Raw genomic sequence first — 20,169 nt, forward strand, 5'->3', positions numbered from 1 at the left:
GGGTGAGCCGGGTGGCTCTGTATGCCCCCTATCCTCTGCCCCAGCCACTGGCATGGCGGGGAGGATTTCTCCGGGGCACTTCTCCTGACATTGCATTGGAGGACCATACCCCAACCTGTCCCACAGCCGTGCCCTGTTTGCCCACTGGTTGCCACTCCTATGGCTTCACTTTATATTTGATTTAAGTATCAAATAGGAGGCTGTGGCTTCTGAGTGTTAAACCCCAGAGAAGCCAGAGAGGCCCTGGGCTTTCAGCGTGTAACACTGGCTTCCTGTGTCCTGGGCGAGCCTCCTGGGCAGGAGAAGGAGGTTCCCCAATGGGCCAAGCCCTTTGCTCTCAGCCGGCTCAAAATGCCGCCGCAGCGGCCGCTTTCTCCAAAGAGCCGCCCGTTGTGAAATGCCAGCACTTCTCACGGGGCCGTGCCAGAGGCACGAGGCCAGCCCGAGTGTGCAGTCACGTCTCTGGAACACAATGCACCAGTGACCCAGTTAATTAAAAGCATCACCTTCAAATTGATTTCACAGCTCGTGCATGGGGAGAGGCACCGCTCCTCGAACGCACTTCCAGATCATCGCTCTCTGCAGATTAGAACAGATTTCTTCCCGGGCCCAGCCCTTTCGCAGGAAGCTCGTGCCCAGCGCACGCCTACGTTTTGTGTGCGCAGTTGCCAGCCCCAGGTGCACCGATAATGGTGCATCGATGGTGGCATCTCCAATCCAGGGGCTGGCTGAGTGTCTCACCAGCCATGTGCACACTGAGTCACTTTGTGCACACCCTGCAGTTGGGCACACAAGCAAGCCCAGGCTTATTCAACCCCCCTTTTTCCCTGTTTATACTCGTGCACAGCTTGGGTCTGTACAGGCTTGGGTCCCTGAGCCTTGGACCTGTCCCCTTCCATTCAACAGGAGTTGTTCGTAATATTCTCCCACCTTCCTCTTGAACAGGAGTCATCCTCTACATTCTCCTGGTTGGGTATCCACCTTTTTGGGATGAGGATCAGCATCGACTCTACCAGCAGATCAAAGCTGGGGCCTACGATGTGAGTGGATTTTGTTTTTCTCCCTGCCTTCCTCTTCTCTCGCGTCTCCTTCTCCACTTCCTCACATGCCCCCTTGCTTCTGGGTCCCCACTTTTGCTCCCTTATAAAAACAGGATTGGGAGCTGAGACCAACAGGTATCTGGAAGGACATCACTGGCTACTTAAGGTGCCTGTGACTGAGGAATATAGGCACCGGTCGTGGGGAGACACTCCAAGCCTCGGGAGAAGCAAAAAGGGGAGCAAAAGCACGAGCGGGTTTGAGTTTTTCCAACAGAGAACAGACTCTCTCCTGCTCCCTGATATTCCTTCATTCTTCCTGGACTCCGAGCCCAGCGCGAGAAGAGGGTCCTCCTCCCCAAGGATAGTACAGGGATGAGCCAAGCTTTACTGGGTGGCAGAAGAAAGACAGGCGTTTCCGTTGCTATCCCCAACCTCACGTTTTGTCCCCTTGCCTTGCAGTTCCCTTCGCCTGAGTGGGATACAGTCACTCCAGAAGCAAAAGACCTCATCAACAAGATGCTGACAATCAACCCCTCCAAGCGCATCACGGCAGCCGAGGCTCTGAAGCACCCCTGGATATCGGTAAGTGTACGCCCTGGCAGGGCAGGCATTGAAAAAATGAGTAAGCGTGAGATTAGATGGGACCGGCTCCATCGCGGTGCCACGGACCTGTTCAGGACACCGGTCCAGACATCTGGAAGCATTATGCAAATATGGCGACACTTTACTTTGCACATTGAATATTTACAATCCTGTCTATCCACCGTCTATTTTCTGTGTAAGCAAGAGGCTGTTCTCCCACTCCGCTCCTCCTCCCGGCGCTCGGTACGGGACTGGCTGGCAGGATTTTCTCACCGTCGGGATGAGACATTTAAGTGCCTTTAAATCTCAGTGAAATAGAAGTGTGAATACAAACAGTGTTGAATGCTCACGCTCAGATGCAGATGCCCTGAGAAGGAGAGAAGACGTGCTGTCTTGGCCCAGCCAACAGCAGTGCCGAGGGACTCCACTAGTGTCCTGTACACATCGGGGCCCTTTGGACAGCATTGCTTCCCTCTCTCCAAGGGATGGGAAGGGGTTGTGTCTGACTTGTTGACCCAGCTCCTGGGCTGCTGGTTGAGCCCTCTGGCTACGCTTCCCCATGCTGGAAGCCTCATGCTATAAACTCACGCCCTCTCCCGTGCCCTCCCATAGTTTCATAGAGGGGCTGGAAGGGACCGTTTCCCCTGCACCCTGACTCTAACCCTCGTACTCCTCTGATCGACCCCACTTCCAGTCTCGATGGTCTCTGTAGGATGCTCCCGCCGCTGTCTACAGCATCCTCGCATGGGGGCTAGGAGTCTGGGGGACAGGGCATCCTACTAACACGAGCCATTGGGTCTCCGTGTTTTCCTGGGATATTTCGGGAAGCTGCTCGGGGGCGGGTAGATCGGAAGGCCAGCCGGAGCACTTAGCCAGCTGCGCAGACTCAGAGAAGCCAGAGGGATTTGGAGGCAGGCCTGTGTGTTTTCCCCAGGCTTTTACCACGCTGACATTTCCTGGCTCCCAGGGATCCCGGGTGCCCCAGGGTGCACAGAAGGGGCCCGGCTTCCAGCGCGAGTCCCTGACTCGCCGCGTGACCCGGAGGGAAAAGTCACTGGCCTCCTCGTACCTTGGCCTCACACAGATGGAAAATGATGCGGAGTGGGAGAAAGCAGGAACGTCAGAGAAAACCAGACGCTTCCTCTGGCCCGAGCTCCCCTGGGGAAGCTGCAAATTACCCACAGCCAAACGACTCTCCTCCTGCCTGCGCTGCCAGGAACCCGCGTCTCCAGAGATGCTTCTCTCGGGATGTTTTTTGGATTCTGGCATCCCTGCAGGCCTGAACCCTGCCTCGGTTTCCACGTGGGCAGGGTCTTCTCTTCCGTGAGCAATTGCACTGGCGTTCCTGAAATCTCCAGCCCAATTCACCCCAACGCCATCAGACGGAGCAGGCTTCTCCAGGAGGAGGTCTGAATGGTGTTGCAGCCCATACAGGGGGCCTCAAGGCCTGGCCTCAGGGCCTTGTTAAGGCCATAACCCCCCAGTTCCACCAAGATTTCCACCCCCCACAGCAGGGCTAGTTATCCAGACACAAGGGTCAGCTCCGGGCAGAGCCCAGCTCTCCGCCAGCCAAATGCAGAGAGAACAAGGTGCAAAGGTGGTAGGAGGGTAACAAACTCCTGCTAAAGTTTCAGCAGGTGGTGCCAGGGGCCCCTTCGGCTCCATACAGCTCTGGTCGTACGTCTCAGGGGATGGATACATGAGTACAAGGGTGGATGTATGTGCCCCGAGCCGTCCCATCTGCGTGTCTCTGCGCTCCCTCCTGTCCATCTTCACCCCTGAGCGGGCTCTTGCTCTGTCTTCCAGCACCGTGCCACAGTGGCATCCTGCATGCACAGACAGGAGACGGTGGACTGCCTGAAGAAATTCAACGCCAGAAGGAAGCTGAAGGTAATTTTGGGGTCCCAGCTCTGGGAGCCCTCAGGGAAATGCAGATGTGGGTTGGTTTGCCCGAACGGAAGAGGCCGGCATGTCTTGGAGGGCAGGAATCAATGCGATGCCACGAGTGGGGGATTTTGTGGGAGCCTGTCAGGTTCTGAACATGAGGACCCCAATGCAAACGGATGCAACGGAGGAACAGGTTAGCTTGCTCCAGCTGGTACTGTGAACAGTGGAGGGAGCCACCTGTTACTGATGCCTTGTGTATTTTTTTTTTTGCATGGAAGTTGCATGGAGCGACAGGGACCAAACAGAGCCCCTGTGCATCCTCCTTCCCCCAGGGAACAATGCCTGACTGTGACGTAGCCCCTTTATGCAGGTTATAACTCAAAAGATGCCAAATCTCAGCAAAACGCTGGGATCCGTTTGCCCCTTTCCCAAGGCAGCAAAGGAAAGCCCCTTTCCCAATGCACAGCAGTGCCACACAGTGCAATAGGGTAGATCGAGAGAGGAAGAAGGAAGGTTGTCTCCGGTCCACCCCACGCAGGGGTTCAGAGGTAGGTAGGCAAAACGCAGGGCTAAAATCTTCATCAGAGCTAAAGTCAGGAGACATTAGACAAAAAAAGTTTGGAGCTTGGTGGTCAGAAGAAATCAGCCCTTTGACCAACCCGATGCTGGGGGCACTGCTTCCCTGCCGGTTTGCAAAATGAAGTGCCCCAACCACCCCCCGCAGCATCTTGCTGCCTTCAAACCCCTCCGAGCAAGGCCCAGTGCCCGTCAGCTTTGGCGTGAGGCACAGAGCAGCAGGACTGCAGGCGAGGAGCAAGATTATCTGGAGGAGAAACCAGCAATAATCTGTGATTACTTTTCACCCAGACAAGTAATCTCATTAGTTCAAGGCTGCGCTTCTAAAGAGTATGCCATTACTGTAAGGATTACGGTAAAGGGATCACAGGACAGGCTACAGAGCTAGTTAGAAGAGCTGGTGAGGAAATGGAAACCATTTGTGGGGAACATTTTTTTGCAATTGCCTTTTCTATTTAAGGGTTAAAGTTTAGTTTTGATGGAAACCACCCTCTACCCCCAGCTGTAGTTACGGTAAAAAACTCATTTAATAGCATCAAACCCCATTCTTAGCTCAGCTACACCCCTTGAAAGCAACAGTAACTCCACTAGGTTAGCATGATTGACTAGATTTGCACCAGGCTAAACCAAAATCAGAATTGGGCCCCATATATAGACTTTGCCCTTTCATCTCAGAGGTGTGGCCAGTTTAGGGGACGGTAGTGCAATACCTGAAGTCGGGGCTGGAAAGATGAGGGGAGTCCTGGCACGTCCACTGTGTTGATTCCAACCGAATCTCCAGAGAGCAAGCGAGGTGTGTGGCATTTCTCCCAGAAGTTTTGCTAGAAGTAATCCTCACCCAAACACCCCATGTGAAATCTCTCTTGTCTCTTGATAGCACTGGAGCTTAGGGTGTAAGAAATGGTGCTGCCTACACGAGCTGTAAAAAAGGCCAAGGGGAGAGACCCAAACGGCCGGCTTCCCCCATGCTTCCCCCTGCCAGCTAGAGAGCAGGGCCCCTGCATAGCATCCGCCATCCACCACGCGCTGTCCTGGCCCTACAAGCAGTCTGGTGCATACATCTCTGGACCGCATACACATCCCTGGCACTGCTGCGGTGATCCCCACCGTACCCAGCTGGTCCCGTTTTCCTCTGGGCAGCTTTTGCATGGGAGGACAGACGGCCAGGGAAACGAGGGGCCTGACTCTGAGCACAGTGATCTCTCTTTCCTTTCTTTCCTTTCTGCCTCCTGTGCGTTTCAGGGAGCTATTCTCACGACCATGCTGGCGACCCGCAATTTTTCTGGTAGGTGCTGTCCGGGCGGCTCGTCCCTTTGCATGTCTCATGCTTTGGGTTTCCGGTGGCAAGTGAAAACTGATATGGGCGCTGAAAAGCTGCCGGTGTGGACTGCTAAAGACTGGCTTGGCTTGTCCTTTCTCCCTGTACTGCTGTTTCTACACCCAGGCACATGCCTGCGATAAGTGAGGGCCTGAGCAGGGCTGAGTCAGGTCCTATGTGACTCTCTGCCTCTATGGAGGGGCTCCTGGGATGGGTCCTACAATCCTATGCCTCTGGCTGGCCTGGAAAGCAAGGGCTCTGCTGCAGGGAGGTCACCCAGGGCAGCCCAGTATAGCCCGTGAGTAATCAGGTTGCTCTCCTTGATCTGACCGCCCAGCTGGGAGGCCAGCACTCAGGGCCCTGTCTGGAGGGGTGGGGGCTGGACTCATGGAAACTCCCCTCTGCGCTCACACCCACTGGAAACCGTCCCAGGAGCCAGCAGCACTCGACTGCAGGGCCCTGCCTCCGTCTCCCTCCCTCCTGCCTCTCTCTGCGCTTCCTTCACCCTCTGTCTCTAGAGAGCAGTCCTGTGAACAGAGTCTCAGCAAAGTTTGAAGTCACGTAGGACATCTCCAACTCATCCCCTGACCCTGGGCAGATGGCAGGGCCGAGTTGCACCTTCTAGACTAACTCAGTGAGTCTCACCCGGGGTGCTGCAACACCCTGGGTTGACTCGAGACCCGTTCAAGGGTGCTCCGGGGTGCCACATGATACTATCACTGGGAGGCAGGCAAATGTGATTCACAAGACCAACCCAGAGACTTCGAATGGGAACCCAGAGTGCTAAAAACACCCTGGGGGCTGTCCGAGTTCTTTGCAACAGGAGAACTGCTCTAGTATTTTTCTGCAGCCAGAAAATGGGTGAAAACTAAGAGCTGGCATTTCCTCAAGTCTATTGAGGGGGACCTCATGGCTAAAAAGGTTGAGAGCCACTGGCCTAACTAATTCAGAGTTGGGTAAGCAACAGCGCATGTCATCAGGAGGCAATAGCACGCATGCAAGCAAGCGGGAAGGGACGGGCGCTGTGCTCATTTGGGAAGGAATGTCTTGCCCGGAGATAGCTAGTGAGCATCTTCTCTGAGAGCTGCCGTCACCCAGGTGTCCCCCTGGTATAAAGCTAGCCTCGCAGGTGAGGATCCAGCTCACGGGCTCACAAACTCTGTGTTCGCTGCTCAGAGCCAGACCTGGAAAGACAGAGGCATCCTGGCACCAGGCAGGGATCCACTGAACCTGCTGACCTGAAGAGGAGCACCTGTCTGATCTCCAGCACCCAGCCAGCCCCAGGGAAAGGGTTTGGTCAGGTCTGGAGTGCATGCAGATGCATCTGAGTTTGGACCAGCCTTGGGTTTGTTCCTTGGGCTTGTTTTTTGCTCCATCCAACATGAAGCAAAAAAAAAAATATATAGGCTCCAGCTAGAAAAACAATACTTGGTGATGGTAAATCAGGGAGCAGGTCTCAGGGCTGAGCTGAAGGAGGGCATCTCACCCGTTGGCAGCATGTCCCACTGTCCGTTCAGTGTCTCAGAGGGTGGAGTAGTCCCACCTGTTAGCAGCAGTGATACGGGGGTGATGCTGAAAAGCGTTTCCCTCTGGCAAAGGCCTGACAGATGGGGGAAGGTTGCAATGAGCTTTCTCCTTTACGGGTCCCTCCTGATTCTGAAAAGCTTGGTAATTGCAGGGTTAATATTAATAACCATGGTCATTTTATGGTTGGATCGCTCCCAGAATGCGGGAGGTGCTTTTTTAAATAGTCAGAGAAAGGTCCCGCTGTCTGCACAGGGGTCCTCACAGTCCACATAGAGCTGTCGCACAGACCTGGATTCTCAAAAGACCCTCAAACTACACCTGGCATTTTTTAGATGGCCTGTGAGTAGGTCATTAAATGTGTGAAAGAGCTGCTGTGACTCAATGTGGACACCTGCCCTTGGCAGCTGGTAGGAGAGACAGCGGGGAGTTGTAGCTTATTAAAAGGAGCCATTCTTTTACCCGCTCACGTGGGCAGCCGGCTGTGGCCCTGACCTTCAGAGGGTCCTTTGCACCACAGCGGGCACCACTTGCATTTGGACAGGGCTCACGCTCACACTGGCGTGAACAGTGGTACGAGGTACACAAGGAAGCTGAACTGGACCCGGAGTTTCCCAGAGCCGGGGGGAGCCAGCTGGGTGCAGGCCACGTCCTGGGCAGAGAGGAGGCATGGGGGCGTAGCGAGCCCAGAGAGGAAGGAGAGTGTCCGTATGGGAAAGAGGATGCTTGGGTAGGGTGAAGGGTTCAGCCCCCGGAGGGAGACCTGGGAGCCGAGGCAGGGATGGGCTCACAACAGGGCCCTTTCAGGATGGCACTGCAAGAAGGTGATGGGTCCAGCCCTGGCCTTGTGTGAAGCACTCGCTTTTGGCTGGTTGGTGTCTGGGGCAGGGAGTTATTGCAAAGGAGCTGTAGATGTCCAGATAGGATGCTCCTCAGAGGGATCAGGGGCTAAGCTGGAAGGGACAGAGGGCAGGTGCAGGGGGCTTGGGACCCGCCCGGGGCATTCGGAGAGCTGGGCGTTGTCCTGGGGACAGCTGGGATTTTGCTGACAGCGGTGGTGTCAGCAGCAGCGAGTGGTGCACTGGGGGTTTGAAAGGGTTAAACAGCTGGCAGGGATCTTATATCAGGCCTGGAAGGGATAAGAGTCTGTCGGGGAGCATCAAAGGCTTGGCAGTTCAGAGCCACCCCCTTTAGCCTCTGCATACCCCCCGTGGCACCCAGCCGTGTGTCACGGGCTGCGGGAGAGGGGCTGAGCACCAGCGCACTCATCCCATCTCCCCTCCCTGCGGGGACCTGGCAGTGGGTTGCAGGGGCCATGGCTGGGGAGGGACCTGTGGCCGGGATACGTGGGCACCAGGAAGGCATCCGCGGCGTCGGAACGAGGGCTGCAGCTGTCGGGCCGAGGGGGCCGTAGCACATGACCCCGGCAGCATGGGGCTAAATTTAGACAGGCAGGCAGGCATTTGTTCGGTACTCGGCAGCACACACCGAGGCAGGCAGCCCCAGCAAGGGGAGCCCGGGCCGGACGGCGGCTGGATCCCCGCTGACACGGCTCCCAGAGGACGGGAACCCCCGGGGAGCTCTCCCTCAGCTCAGCCCTCTCCTCCGGCCTCGGCTCAAGCCCCCTGGCCGGACGACCGTAGAAGCAACCATGGGCTTTGCAGAGACGTGCGGCGGGACGGAGGGCTGGCGTTGAGGAGGGCCCTTGTGAGCTCCAAGCGGGGCCATCGCTGCCGTGCTCTGGAGGGCACCGGCGGCAAGGAGCACTCCTAAGCCCGTGGTCTCCTCCTGCTCCTTCTTGCCTGGCGTGCCCCAGGCCCATCCTTCCTCATGCTGCTCTTACTCGGCCTGTTGGTCCTGGCGCCCTGCCTGGCCGTGCTCACCGCCTTCTTTTTGTCTGCAGGAGGGAAAAGCGGCGGCAACAAGAAGAACGATGGCGTCAAGGTAAGCCCCCTCCCTCCGGCTAGCGCAGCCGCCAGCTCACCCGCAGCAGGGTCCATCCCCCGTTTGCCTTGCCAGGGGCTCTTTCCCCCTCTCCACACATGCTTCTCCCCTATCCGGCCTCAGCAGAAAGCAAAGCGGGGTCCATGCCCTGTGCAAAGCTCCCCAGGACAAGCCTGGCTGAGCAGAGAGAACGGGGCTTGAAGCTCATGTTTGGACGTTGCGGCTTCTCCGGCAGGATGGCAACGAGAGGTGGACTTCGGTGAGCCTGGGGCTCCCGGCATCTCTTCTGTACAGAGCTCCCTGGCAGAGGGAGGGAGAGCAGGAGGGGGAAGGGATGGGGTAAATCAGGAGAGGGAGAGGAGAGGGACAGCCTGGCAGCAGAGCAGAGCGAACCCACAGCTGCAGCTTTCCAGGCTCTCTGGCTCAGTTAGCATGAGCGCGGGGCTCCCGGGCACCGGGTGAGGCAGAGCCGGGGCACCTGGAAAGAACAGTCTGTGTTCCAGCAAAGGCACCAGCATAGTTTGCTCCATTCACAGCCATCCAGGTCCTTTCCAGCTCTTCTTACTGCCCCTTCAAGGGGCATGGGGCTGGTGGGGCAGGGCTGGCCTTCTCTCCCACCCATATCCACCCCAGAGTTCAGGATTTAGGATAGCAATGAAAAAAAATCCCATTTTGAACCTTGATTGTTCCCCTCGCCCTGAGATTCGAGGGTTTCCTACCTTCCGCCAGGTGATATGGGACCCCCCTATGCAGGTGTTGCCCACAGCTTTCCACCCCTGGCCAAGGGCAAGGGGGTCAGCTAGATGCCAGCACCCCGGAGAAGCCACCAGTTCCCATAAGCAGCCGGCTCTGCTACCCGTTGCTTGATAACAGGTTGGACAAACACACCTGTGTGAAAGCCTCTTTCTACCCTGCAGCCAGGGCCTGATGAAAGCCAGCAGTCACCCTGCAGAGGAGCAGGCGCAATGCCCTACCCTGTGGCTATGGGCAGATGGGAGGCACTCCAAAAATCTCTGGGCTTTCAGCCTGGCAGGGATCAGCAGCCATGGTGACCTCTTCTTTCCATGGGGCTTTTTCAGGGGCCAAGTTTTGGGCTAGGGAAGGGTCACGGCACCTGCCTTCCCTCTGCCACTGTGTAATGCCAAAAGCCCCAGCGTCACCGGAGGAAGTGTCCACCCCAGAGACACCAGTAAAGCCAGGCTGTGGGCAGTGACAGAGGCAGGACAAAATGGAAAGGTGCTCTGGAAAGAAAAGAAAGAGGGGATACTCAGGCCAGGGCTTGACTGGCCTTCAGTAAGGGTCAGTCTGGTGGAAAATCGTTTTCCTCCCCTCCTTGCTAATGTTTTTCTGCCTCAGCTTTGCGGGTGGCTGGGAGGGCGAGCACGGCCCCGGGTCTGAAGGAAGGGCCATGTGTAGAGAAACAGTTGCAAGTAAACACTCTTCTGAACCAAAAGACTAAGAAGGAAGGGTCCCTTCTTACAGATCTGCCTAGGTGGCTTCGGTTTGTATCCTTTGCTTCACAGCCTCGTCCCACAGGTCCCGTTGGAAAGGGGAGCAGGGAGGGAAGGGGCTGTCCTGTCCGGCAGTATCCTTTGGCATGCCGCTGCAGAGAGTGCATGGCCTGGGCACGGTTTTGCATGGTTCTGCATCGCCAGGACAATCATTTCTGGCATCGAGCTTGGATGGGCTGGGGAGATGGCTCCTCTCTGCTCCCACAGCCCTTCCCAGTGGGCTGTAACGTTGGCTGATTTCTAACACTGGTCGGTGGCACCGTTCTCGCCTGCCTCGGCTGGAAGGGGCCTACAGAAAGCCCGGTTGCTCTCCCCTGTCATCTCCTCTGGGAGCAGAGTGTGGAACGTGATTTTGTGACACCATGAGGATGGCCTGCAGCAACCGGGGCAGGCACCAGAGGAGTTTGCTTTTCTGCTTTTACTCACATTTGCCGGGCCCCGAAAACTGTGGGTGGTTCCTTGGGAGCAGGCATGTGCGTCGTCCTCTCCGTGGAGGGCGTGTTGCTGCTTCTCTGGGGTCACCCTGTCATGTGGCCCACGAGGTCGGAGCTATTGCTGGAGGAAACAACTGGATTAACTACACTGTGGCATCAGGCTGGGCCCAGGTGCCTGACTCATCCCTCCTGGGCTACAGCCCCGAAGCCACAGCAGCTGCCACACCAGCCTGTAAAGAAATAGTGGCTTTCTCCTGGTCCTGCCTACCCTCCACCCGGCTACTGTAGATCCCCGACAGTGCAGCTCTGGGCACTCAGCAACAGACAACCCCCGCCACCGGGCAATGCAAGGAGACCATATGGGGTCCTCCTTTTCCTGGCAGCTACGACACCTTCACTGCCCTGTGTAGTGTCACATCCTGTTACATCGTAAACTAATACAGTCACTGCCCCGTGTCGCATCCTGTTACGTCCTAAAATAACGAAGTCACTGCCCCGTGTTGCATCCTGTTACTGTACGTCCTCAATGAACGCGATCACTGCTTTGTGTTGCATCGTGTGGTGTCTAAAATTTCTGCAGTTGGTGCCCCATGTCGCGTCCTCGACGAGTGGGAGCTCTTAGGCCTTCTTAGAGCTTGTTACGTCCCAAAGCGAGGCGACCACGGCTGCTCGGTCTCATCGGGTTCCATCCTAAATCTTGCAGCTGCTGCTCTGCAGGCTTGTCTTGGAGGATGCATGCTAGTTTGCGAGTGAAGTGTGTGCAGAGATTAAGGCCACCATGGGCTGTCAGGCAAGCTGGGGGTAGCTCTTCCAAAGTAGGATGGGATCTAATGACGTTGAGGCTGCTGGCGAGTCTCCTTTAGGATGTAAAGGGAGGAACAAGTGGTAATGAGCACAAGCGGCTCTTCATAATGCAGCCATCAGGCGCTCTGATGGGACTCCGCGTGATATCTCACGAGGGGGCATGTACAGCTTATGCCGTGTACCACACTGGTAGGGATAGCAGCATGTGGGAAGGATGTCTGTGCCTAATTTAATGTGCTGGCAATGAGCCTATTACCTCGGGACGGCAGCTCTGAAATCTGGTGCATTTTGCACTGGCTTTTCCTATTTCCTGCGGTGGCTCGTATCCTAGATGTGAGGGCTGGAGAGAAGGCAGTAGGTCCTCTTCCCCATCCCTCTGAAGACTCAGTCACTGAGCCAAGCAGAAGGCAGTGACAATACAAGCATGAAAGCCCAAGAAATGCAGAAACGCAGCAATGTTTTGGGGTCATAGGCAGAAATGCGCTGGTGGAATCTCTCTTATTCAAGGATCCTGGAGCAGTCGGGATTAGCAAACCAGGAGATACAGATATATATAGCGATATAGAAATAGATATCGCTATATATATCTATATCTCCTGCTTTATATATTATATAAATATATATCGCCTGGTTTGCTAATCCCTGCATAGATCTATATAGATCTATGTATATAGATATATATCTATATAGCTCTCTATATAGATCTATATAGATATATAGATTGATATATCTATATAGATCTATATATCTCTCTATATAGAGAGATATATAGATATGTAGGGAGACCTATCTAGGTCCTATATAGATATATATCCTTCTGGATATATTTATAGGAGCCTGTCTCTTGAGGAGTCCATGGGTACACCATGGACAAGGCTTGATGTGGGGTATGCTCATCTGACAGATCGCAGTGCAGTGGAGAGATAGTCAAGCCAGCTAGCTTGTCAGGATGGAGATCCGTGCAGGGTAATTCACCCAGGTTCACGTCTTGAAGCTAGCTCACTTGTGTATCCCTGCCCTGTGCTGCCATTTGCAAAGTGGGCAGACCCACGGTTTGTCCAAGAAGCACTCTGTGGCAGGCTTCTGGATGGAGACATGACCCCGCCGAGCACCAACCACTGGACAACTCTAGTGGATAGCCCATAGCCATAAGTTGTGGTCAGGGTAGAGGAACATCTAGGTGTTGAAGAGAACTAAAATATTAGTGTCTCTCCTCTGAAGAGCAGTGGCATGAGCATGGTGGTCTCTTAGTGGAGGTATGTCCTCCTTGCAAAACCACTGGCATGACTGGAGGTCTTTTCTCAGGAGAGGCCCACTTTGGGGAGATCCGGCCAGGGCCGAGTTGCATAGGCAGAGCTGTGCACTGGAAGAGCAGAGGCCGAGGCAGATCAGGCTAGGGAGGTGTTGGCAGACCTGCGCGAGGGAGCTCGCATGGCTCTGTCTGCCCTATGTCCTACCTTGGCATCGGTTCCTCACGTCGAGCGCCTACGTTTGCCCGCGCAAGAGGGTGGCTCAGGAGCGGCTGCCTCCCACGTGCTGCTCTCTGCCTTGCTCACTCTGTGTCTCTTCCTGTTCCATCTCTTCTCCTTGTTTTTCCAGAAAAGAAAGTCCAGTTCCAGCGTTCAGTTAATGGTGAGTGTCCTTCGTCTTCCTCAGTGCCGATAATGCTGGGCCTCTCCACCTGTTCTGGCCTTCCCTGCTCTTGAAGTTTCCCTTGGACCCGTGGGGTAGGGGAAAGGGGGCACCGGGGCTGGAGGAAACATCTTCAAAGCAGCATCACCCCCAGAGCCCACTGGCAGGGCCGGCATGGACCCATGCTGCTGAAGAACTAGTGGGAAGGGCATTGCTGACAGGTCCTTGTGGCATTTCTCCCCGTCCTACTGCGGGGCTGCCATCTCTGCAGTCCCTCCGGAGAGCCTTGGGAGCCTTCCCCCTTGGCTCTGCCGGAGCTGCACGGCCAGGAAGCACCTGGACGGACGGCAACCTCCCGCAGGGGACGATGGGGAAACCACACACAAACCTGTCCTGGGATGAACGAGCACAGCTGTGGCTCCGGTTCAGCCAGAAGAGTTTTCTTGGTGGGGAGCTTGGCGAGCGGCCCCCGCTGATCTGTGTCTCGAAGGAGCTGTGTCCGTGTGGGTCTTGGACCACTCTCTGTTTTACTGTACGTTTCTCTCCTGACTATGCAGTCCATGTGGTCTCTCTCACTCCTGCACAGTCCCCTCACTCTCTCATCCCAGCTCCCTCTCTGTTAGTTTGTACATCTCTTTCTTTCTCGTACAATCCACATGGTGTCTTTCACCCTGCACAGCCCTCCCTGCCCCTCCGGCCGGCATAGGGACCTCCAGAACCTCCCCTCCGGACCCGACCCTCGGACCTCCCTGTAGGTACTTGTAGGAAAGCCAGGCCCCTTCCTATGGGATGCTCCGTGGCCCGCCCCCGGCTCCTTGACGACCAGGTTTGAAAGGCAGGGAGGGCAGTGCGATGGCCAAGTGAGACCTGTGATGGACGACCGGCTCTCAGGGCTGGCATCTGGCTTGGTTTCTGTCCCTTTGCAGAATCGGGGCTGCAGGCTGAGCCGCGGGTGGTAGGCTGTGGAAGGCACAAGCCCCTTCTAACACACGGGCAACGGGGAGACTGACTTGTCCTGTCTCCTTTCTGTTCTTTGCCAGGAGTCTTCGGAGAGCACCAACACCACCATCGAAGATGAAGACACCAAAGGTACAGGCGGAGGTCCCCAGAGGTCCCCCTGCTTGTAGCCTCGTTCAGAGCCTCTCTCACAGCCTTTTCTTAATAGCAGCCGTCAACTCCCTGCAGGGGGGTTGCAAAGAGGATGGAGCTGGACTGGTCTCAGGGGGGGCAGATGACAGGACAAGGAGCAATGGGCTCCAGTTGCAGCAAGGGAGGTTTAGGTTGGAGATCAGGAAAAACTTTCTCACTAGGAAGGTGGTGATGCACTGGAGATGTGGTGCAGTCTCCATCCTTGGAAGTTTTTAAGACCCGGGTAGACAAAGCTGTGGCTGGGATGATGTAGTTGGGGCTGGTCCTGCTTTGAGCAGGGGATTGGGCAAGATGTGACCTCCTGAGGTCCCTTCAATCCTCATTTTCTGTGGTTTTTAGATGTTATGATGAGGTCCATCTGTGAAACATAAGCTCATGTCTTTCAGAGGGGGTCCCAACTCTCAGGGAAAAGGCCGGACAAAATTCATTGTCAGTGTAAATCAGCTGAATGCGCTGGGCTGACGCTGGGGACAAATTCAAATTCGGAGCCTCATATCCATGCAGCAAGAGCTCACAATGCCAGAGTCAGAGCGCTGGCTCCCATCCTCACCGGATGGCCCTGTGCCGTGCTGTATGCAGCGATTATACAATTATCCCTCACGTTAGTCTCCTCCTGCCAACATCCATCCAGGCACTTCCCTAGCTCTTCTGGGATCTTCCCTGTCCTTGCGAGTGCTTAAATGCAGCAGTCCATCTGCCCACGCTGAAAGGCCCCCGTTTCAGCTTGGCTCCTGTTCACGCATGTCCCTCCTGAAGGTAACCCGAAGAGTAACCCACCTCCCGCTTGCAACAGGCTGAGGCAGGAAGGCTTTCAGCCTCCTCCTCCCCGCACCTGTCAGAGCCAACTTTCCAAGAACAGCCCAAGGGAACAATTTGCCAGTGCTAATTTGCAAAGCCTTCCCCAATGAAGTGAACCCAACAGCGAGTGAGAGGGACTTTGGCTTGACATTCAAGTTAATTGAAAATTTGTCGTCATGGGGAAGAACTCCCAAGGGCAAGGGAATGAAAATGAGCGCAGAAAGGGATGGAAATGCATGCGAAGCCACCCTGGAGTTGGTTGTTCTGCTTTATGAATGACCCTCTCTCCCAAATTTGGTGTGATAAAAAAATGAACCCTCCTTTCGGAGCCACCCAGCCCACCAATTCGTGCCTGAACTGGGACGTCTCTCGTAAGCACAGCGGGTGGCTCTGGCAGGATCGGAGCCTGTTTGTCAGGAGAAGGACAAGGCTTTTTCCAGCTGGGACCAGGTGTGAAATGGCAGGAGCTCGGCACTGCCCTTGCCGAGCGTGCAGTTTGCTTCTCCCCTCCTCCGGTTTCCGGGGCCTGGAGGAATGGAGGCGTCCCAAGAGAAACACAAAGCTCCCATTGAGGCCATGTAAAGGGAAAGCCTCCTTCCCCCAGGTGGGACCACCTGAGTGCATCTGCTCCTGCCTTGGGCAGAGGCCAGCAGTGGTTTAGCTCACTAAGGAGAAGCACCACCATCGATTAGGATGGCCCCAGCTCAGGTGTCAGCTGGACTAAAAGGCAGGACAGCCACCGGGGACCATGCTAAGGGGTTCCCTCGGCATTGGTGTGTGCCCTTGAGCTCTAGCCTGACAGTCCAGTTAGCAACGATGGGTCTTGGGGAGAGAAATGATAATCATCTGTAGTGGCTTACACTGAGACTTACTAGCCCGGGGGTAGAGCTAGGCTCATGCAAGGCTCCATGCCTCTTTTGCTCGTCCCCCGTCTTGGCCACTAACCTTTCGTTCCTTAAAAAGAGCAGGAAACCAAGGATTTCTTTAGACTCCCCCAACTCGGAAGGGGCTTCCTAGCCAGCCACCAGGATGCCTTTTCTGCTTTCCTCCATGCTGGCACCCCCTGCCCCGCCATCAGCGCTGTGACCCTGCAAATCCTTTATGGCGGCCCCGTGCTCTGCAGGGCTCTCACTCTCTGTGCTTTTTTTTCTTTTAAAACAGTAAGGAAGCAAGAGATCATCAAAGTGACGGAGCAGCTGATCGAAGCAATAAGCAACGGAGATTTTGAGTCCTACACGTGAGTGTGGGCGCCGGGGTGCTGGCAGCAGGAGGGGGGTTGGCTGAGCTGGTTGTAGTGCAGGCAGCTGACAAAGCGCTCCCAGGTGTGACAACAGGGCATGCTGGGTTTTGGCGCTCACCCGTGCAGCAGTGTCAGGGTGCGGTGGAAGCAGGGCTCGGAGGAGGCACGTGCGTGTCCCAATGGGTCAGCGTCGGAGCTGGGACTACACTTTGGGACAGCCTGTTCCCCGAGTCCAATGCTCACTCCAAGCCGTGAGACTGGCCATCCCAGCCGTCATTTTAGTGGACGGCCTCCTTGTATAGGCTGCAGTAGGACGAGTGACTCTGAGTGTGATTGATGATAGAAAAAGGAAAATGATTTCCATGCATTATTGCTAGGCGTTGCCAGGTGGTCCTTTGAAGTCTTAGCCTTGGAGGAGCTCCTTAGAGAAAACTGGGCCCCTGGGCCCAGGCTCTTTTGAGTAGCCTCAGAAAAAAAGAGCAGGGAATTTATGGGTATGGAGCAGAAAGGGTTAGAAGGAGTGGGTTATTCTGCTTTTCTTGTGTCCAAAAAGAAAGGCAGCCAGAAACCGATTACAGCATTGCAAAACCTGAGCCGGGGTATCCGAAAACCCCATCTCAATAAGCATCCTGTGCCTCTCCCTGCATTCCCAGGCCTGGTTCGGAGCATGCAGTTTCTCAGATGAGTCACTTAGGGTGCTACACAAGAAATGCCTAGGGGGAATCGCACACTGCTTTCACAAATCCTCACTGAGGGTCAGGTTTGAGTTTGCACAATAACCTCTCCCCTTCTCTCTTTCCATCGGCTTCCCCAGGAAGATGTGCGACCCCGGGATGACTGCCTTTGAGCCGGAGGCGCTAGGAAACCTGGTGGAAGGGCTGGAATTCCATCGATTCTACTTTGAGAACCGTAAGCGGCCGTGGTCGGCTCCCGCGGACCTCTTTGATGCCTCTCAGCTTTCCAGGGAGAGCAGGGGGACAGGGCTGGGCTACACCCCGCCAGGCTGGCAGGTGCCCAGTGCTGAGTCCTAGCTATTCCAAAAGGTCCAAGTCGAATGCAAATTGATTGGGGTCCAGATGGCCCATGGGGTGGCCGTCGGGTTAGTTGCTTGTTGGCTGCTGGCTGTTTTCTAGAGGAACCGCTTGCATTCTGCAGAAATAACCGAATGCCCCACGGTGCCAGCAGGAAGCCTGCTCCCCTTCCAGGGTGGCATCTGCTCTTCCTATAAGCCGGGGTGGTTCGCGAAGGGCAGAGCAGATTCCCCCATCATGCCGAAAGAGCCTCCAGCCCCCCCGCCGCTGTGTAATCCCACCTGCTCTCCCCCCACTCCAGTGTGGTCCAGGAACAGCAAGCCGGTGCACACCACCATCCTGAACCCGCACATCCACCTGATGGGCGACGAGTCCGCCTGCATCGCCTACATCCGCATCACGCAGTACGTGGACGCCGGCGGCATCCCGCGCACGGCCCAGTCCGAGGAGACCCGTATCTGGCACCGTCGCGATGGCAAATGGCAAATCGTTCACTTCCACAGATCTGGAGCGCCTTCCGTCCTACCGCAGTAAGTCCCTGAGAAGACAGGGCCAGCCTCGCCCCCTTCCCCCCCCAGTCCTTGTCTCCTGTTCCTGTCCCAGACACGGGCAGTGGAGTGACAGTGCCCGGCCTGCCCTCGGCCAGGTGGATGGAGGGAGTATCCAAAGTTCCTACTTCAGATAGGGGGGTGCTTGCCTGTAGCATCTGGGAGCATCTGAACCCCAAGACTGGTAGATGGAGAATAACTTGGAGCCTGTGGGCCATTGCACATGTCTGTGGGGAAGCCCGGTCCCCAGCCCGTGGGGTGGAGAATGACACAGACGGTGGGAGATGTGCGTGGTACCGTGGACAGGCAGGGGAGAGGGGTGCGCAGGAGATCCCCCGCCGGAAGCCCTTTGCAAGGTCCAGCGAGGTGCAAAAAGCCTTTCCCCCAACTTGTGTCTTTCAGCTGAAGCGCTGGCCACCTGAGCTGGGTTTATCACTGCCTCGTTGCAAAGGGGAGACCCCCCCCTTCTCTTCACCTATGGACTTGGCTGTTGGTTCTACCGCGTGGTTTTGCTGGAATCCCTCTCTCGCCCCCCTGCCCCATCCCAGGCTCCTCACCAAAAACACCGCCGTGAGCACGCATGGGACACACGCCCCTTCCCCCCCACACGGCCCTCTGGCAGTTCTCGGGCAAAGCCTGTGCATGGACCCGGCTTCCTTTGCTTGAAACAATCCTCTGCAAGAAGAATAGCGAACGGGAAACGATCGACCAAGTGGCCGGCAATACGGAGCGGGTCTGGGTAAAGGCTTCCACCCACCTCCCCGCCAGATTCCCCCCTCCTCACCATGTTTCTCCTAGGACGGGACAGGACTCATCCCGGCTTTACTCCCGTCTCTGCCCAGGAGCCTCCAGGGACGGGGGCAACAGAGAGATGTGGGTGGGAGCTTCAAGCGGCTCACTCTGTGCCAGCAGAGGTCTGGGGTCACCGTCTCTCCGCGCCGGTGGCTTTTGTCCACGTGAGGTCCAGGTACCTGATCTGATGCTACAGATGTGCTGCTCCCCCTCCGGGACTCTGCCTCTCAACTCCTAAGTTTCTTCGTCACACCAGCAGCTGAAGGACATCAGCTTAAACCGGTGCCAAATCCAACTCCCTCCCTTTCCCCCCTCCAACCCTCACCCCACAACCTGCCTAGGGCAAGGAGGGTTTTCTTTTGATGGGTGAGCAGAATATAGCCTTTATTCTCTCTTCCTAGAAGCAGCCGGTGGGTAGCCCTGGCCCAGCCAATCTGCCCACTGATTTGGGCGTCCAAAGTTTCCCCTTTCTTTCCCCGTTCTCCCACTGGAGGGGGGACTAGAGATGTTGAAAGAGCGAAGAAGAAACCCCTTTTGAATACTTTTTGAATACTTGATCAGCACAGCAAGGTACCTGAGCGCCACCGGAGCAGGGGACCCGGGGCTCTGAGCACAGGGCAGGTATTGCCACGGCCCCGGGTTTGGTGCGGTAGACGGCTTTTCTTCCACACATGTTATTATCCACTCCCGACTCCGTGACGGGTTTGCCTCCTAGCACGAGATGGTCACTGCCATCCTCCAGCAGATTTGAGGTGGTCTCCTTTACCCCTGGCCGGCTTCAAACCCAGCTCCCCAGACCTGCTGTTGAATGTATGCCTTTGTCCCTTGCACAGAGCTCCCCCGAGCTTCCCCTCCGAGCCTTGGTTTTCCTCTTCATGTCGAAGACCTCCACGAACCTCCAAGCCAAGACCCTTCCTTTAAAAGAGCTTCAGTGCCAAGGCCGGTGCCAAGGAAACAGAGCTGGCCATTGATTCGAGACGTGAAAAAAAAACAAACCCAACCACACGACACCTTCCAGCAAAGATGGAGAATGCAAGCTTTAGTAATAAAACTTTGGGGAATCTGATCATGCTTTGAAGAAACAAAGGAGCCTTTAGCTATCTCTTCTACTTTGAGCGCATGCCTTTTTATAGGGGGGGAAGGGGAATAACAAACCTACCGTGTATTTCGTAAATTGATTTGGAGTATTTGCTGAAATGGATCTTTATGTAATAACTAAAAATATCAAATGTTTTGGGTGGGAGAAGGGTGGGGAGGGTAATTTGGGGGGGAGGGATTGCTGTTTTTTGGGGGTTTTTTCTGTTCTCTTACCATTTGGAGCCGGGTTATCACCAAGTGGTATTCCCAGCGGAGATAGCC

General features: G+C 55.7%; 1 protein-coding gene across 1 annotated transcript in view; it reads left to right on the plus strand.

Annotated features, from left to right (window-relative positions):
• CAMK2A (calcium/calmodulin dependent protein kinase II alpha) overlaps positions 1–19,876 on the plus strand; it is a 54,011-nt gene extending 34,135 nt beyond the window's left edge. Inside the window, exons 9-19 of the mRNA XM_006021157.3 lie at positions 946–1,040; positions 1,500–1,622; positions 3,429–3,512; positions 5,328–5,370; positions 8,831–8,871; positions 13,220–13,252; positions 14,293–14,341; positions 16,361–16,436; positions 17,254–17,348; positions 17,772–18,000; positions 18,421–19,876. Of these exons, the coding sequence (XP_006021219.2) occupies positions 946–1,040; positions 1,500–1,622; positions 3,429–3,512; positions 5,328–5,370; positions 8,831–8,871; positions 13,220–13,252; positions 14,293–14,341; positions 16,361–16,436; positions 17,254–17,348; positions 17,772–18,000; positions 18,421–18,424 (872 nt within the window). The 3' untranslated portion in view covers positions 18,425–19,876. The remainder of the gene's footprint in view (positions 1–945; positions 1,041–1,499; positions 1,623–3,428; positions 3,513–5,327; positions 5,371–8,830; positions 8,872–13,219; positions 13,253–14,292; positions 14,342–16,360; positions 16,437–17,253; positions 17,349–17,771; positions 18,001–18,420) is intronic.
• The last annotated feature ends 293 nt before the right edge of the window (positions 19,877–20,169 follow it).

This window comes from Alligator sinensis, unplaced genomic scaffold, assembly GCF_000455745.1.
Source record: "Alligator sinensis unplaced genomic scaffold, ASM45574v1 scaffold550_1, whole genome shotgun sequence".
NCBI lineage: Eukaryota > Metazoa > Chordata > Crocodylia > Alligatoridae > Alligator > Alligator sinensis.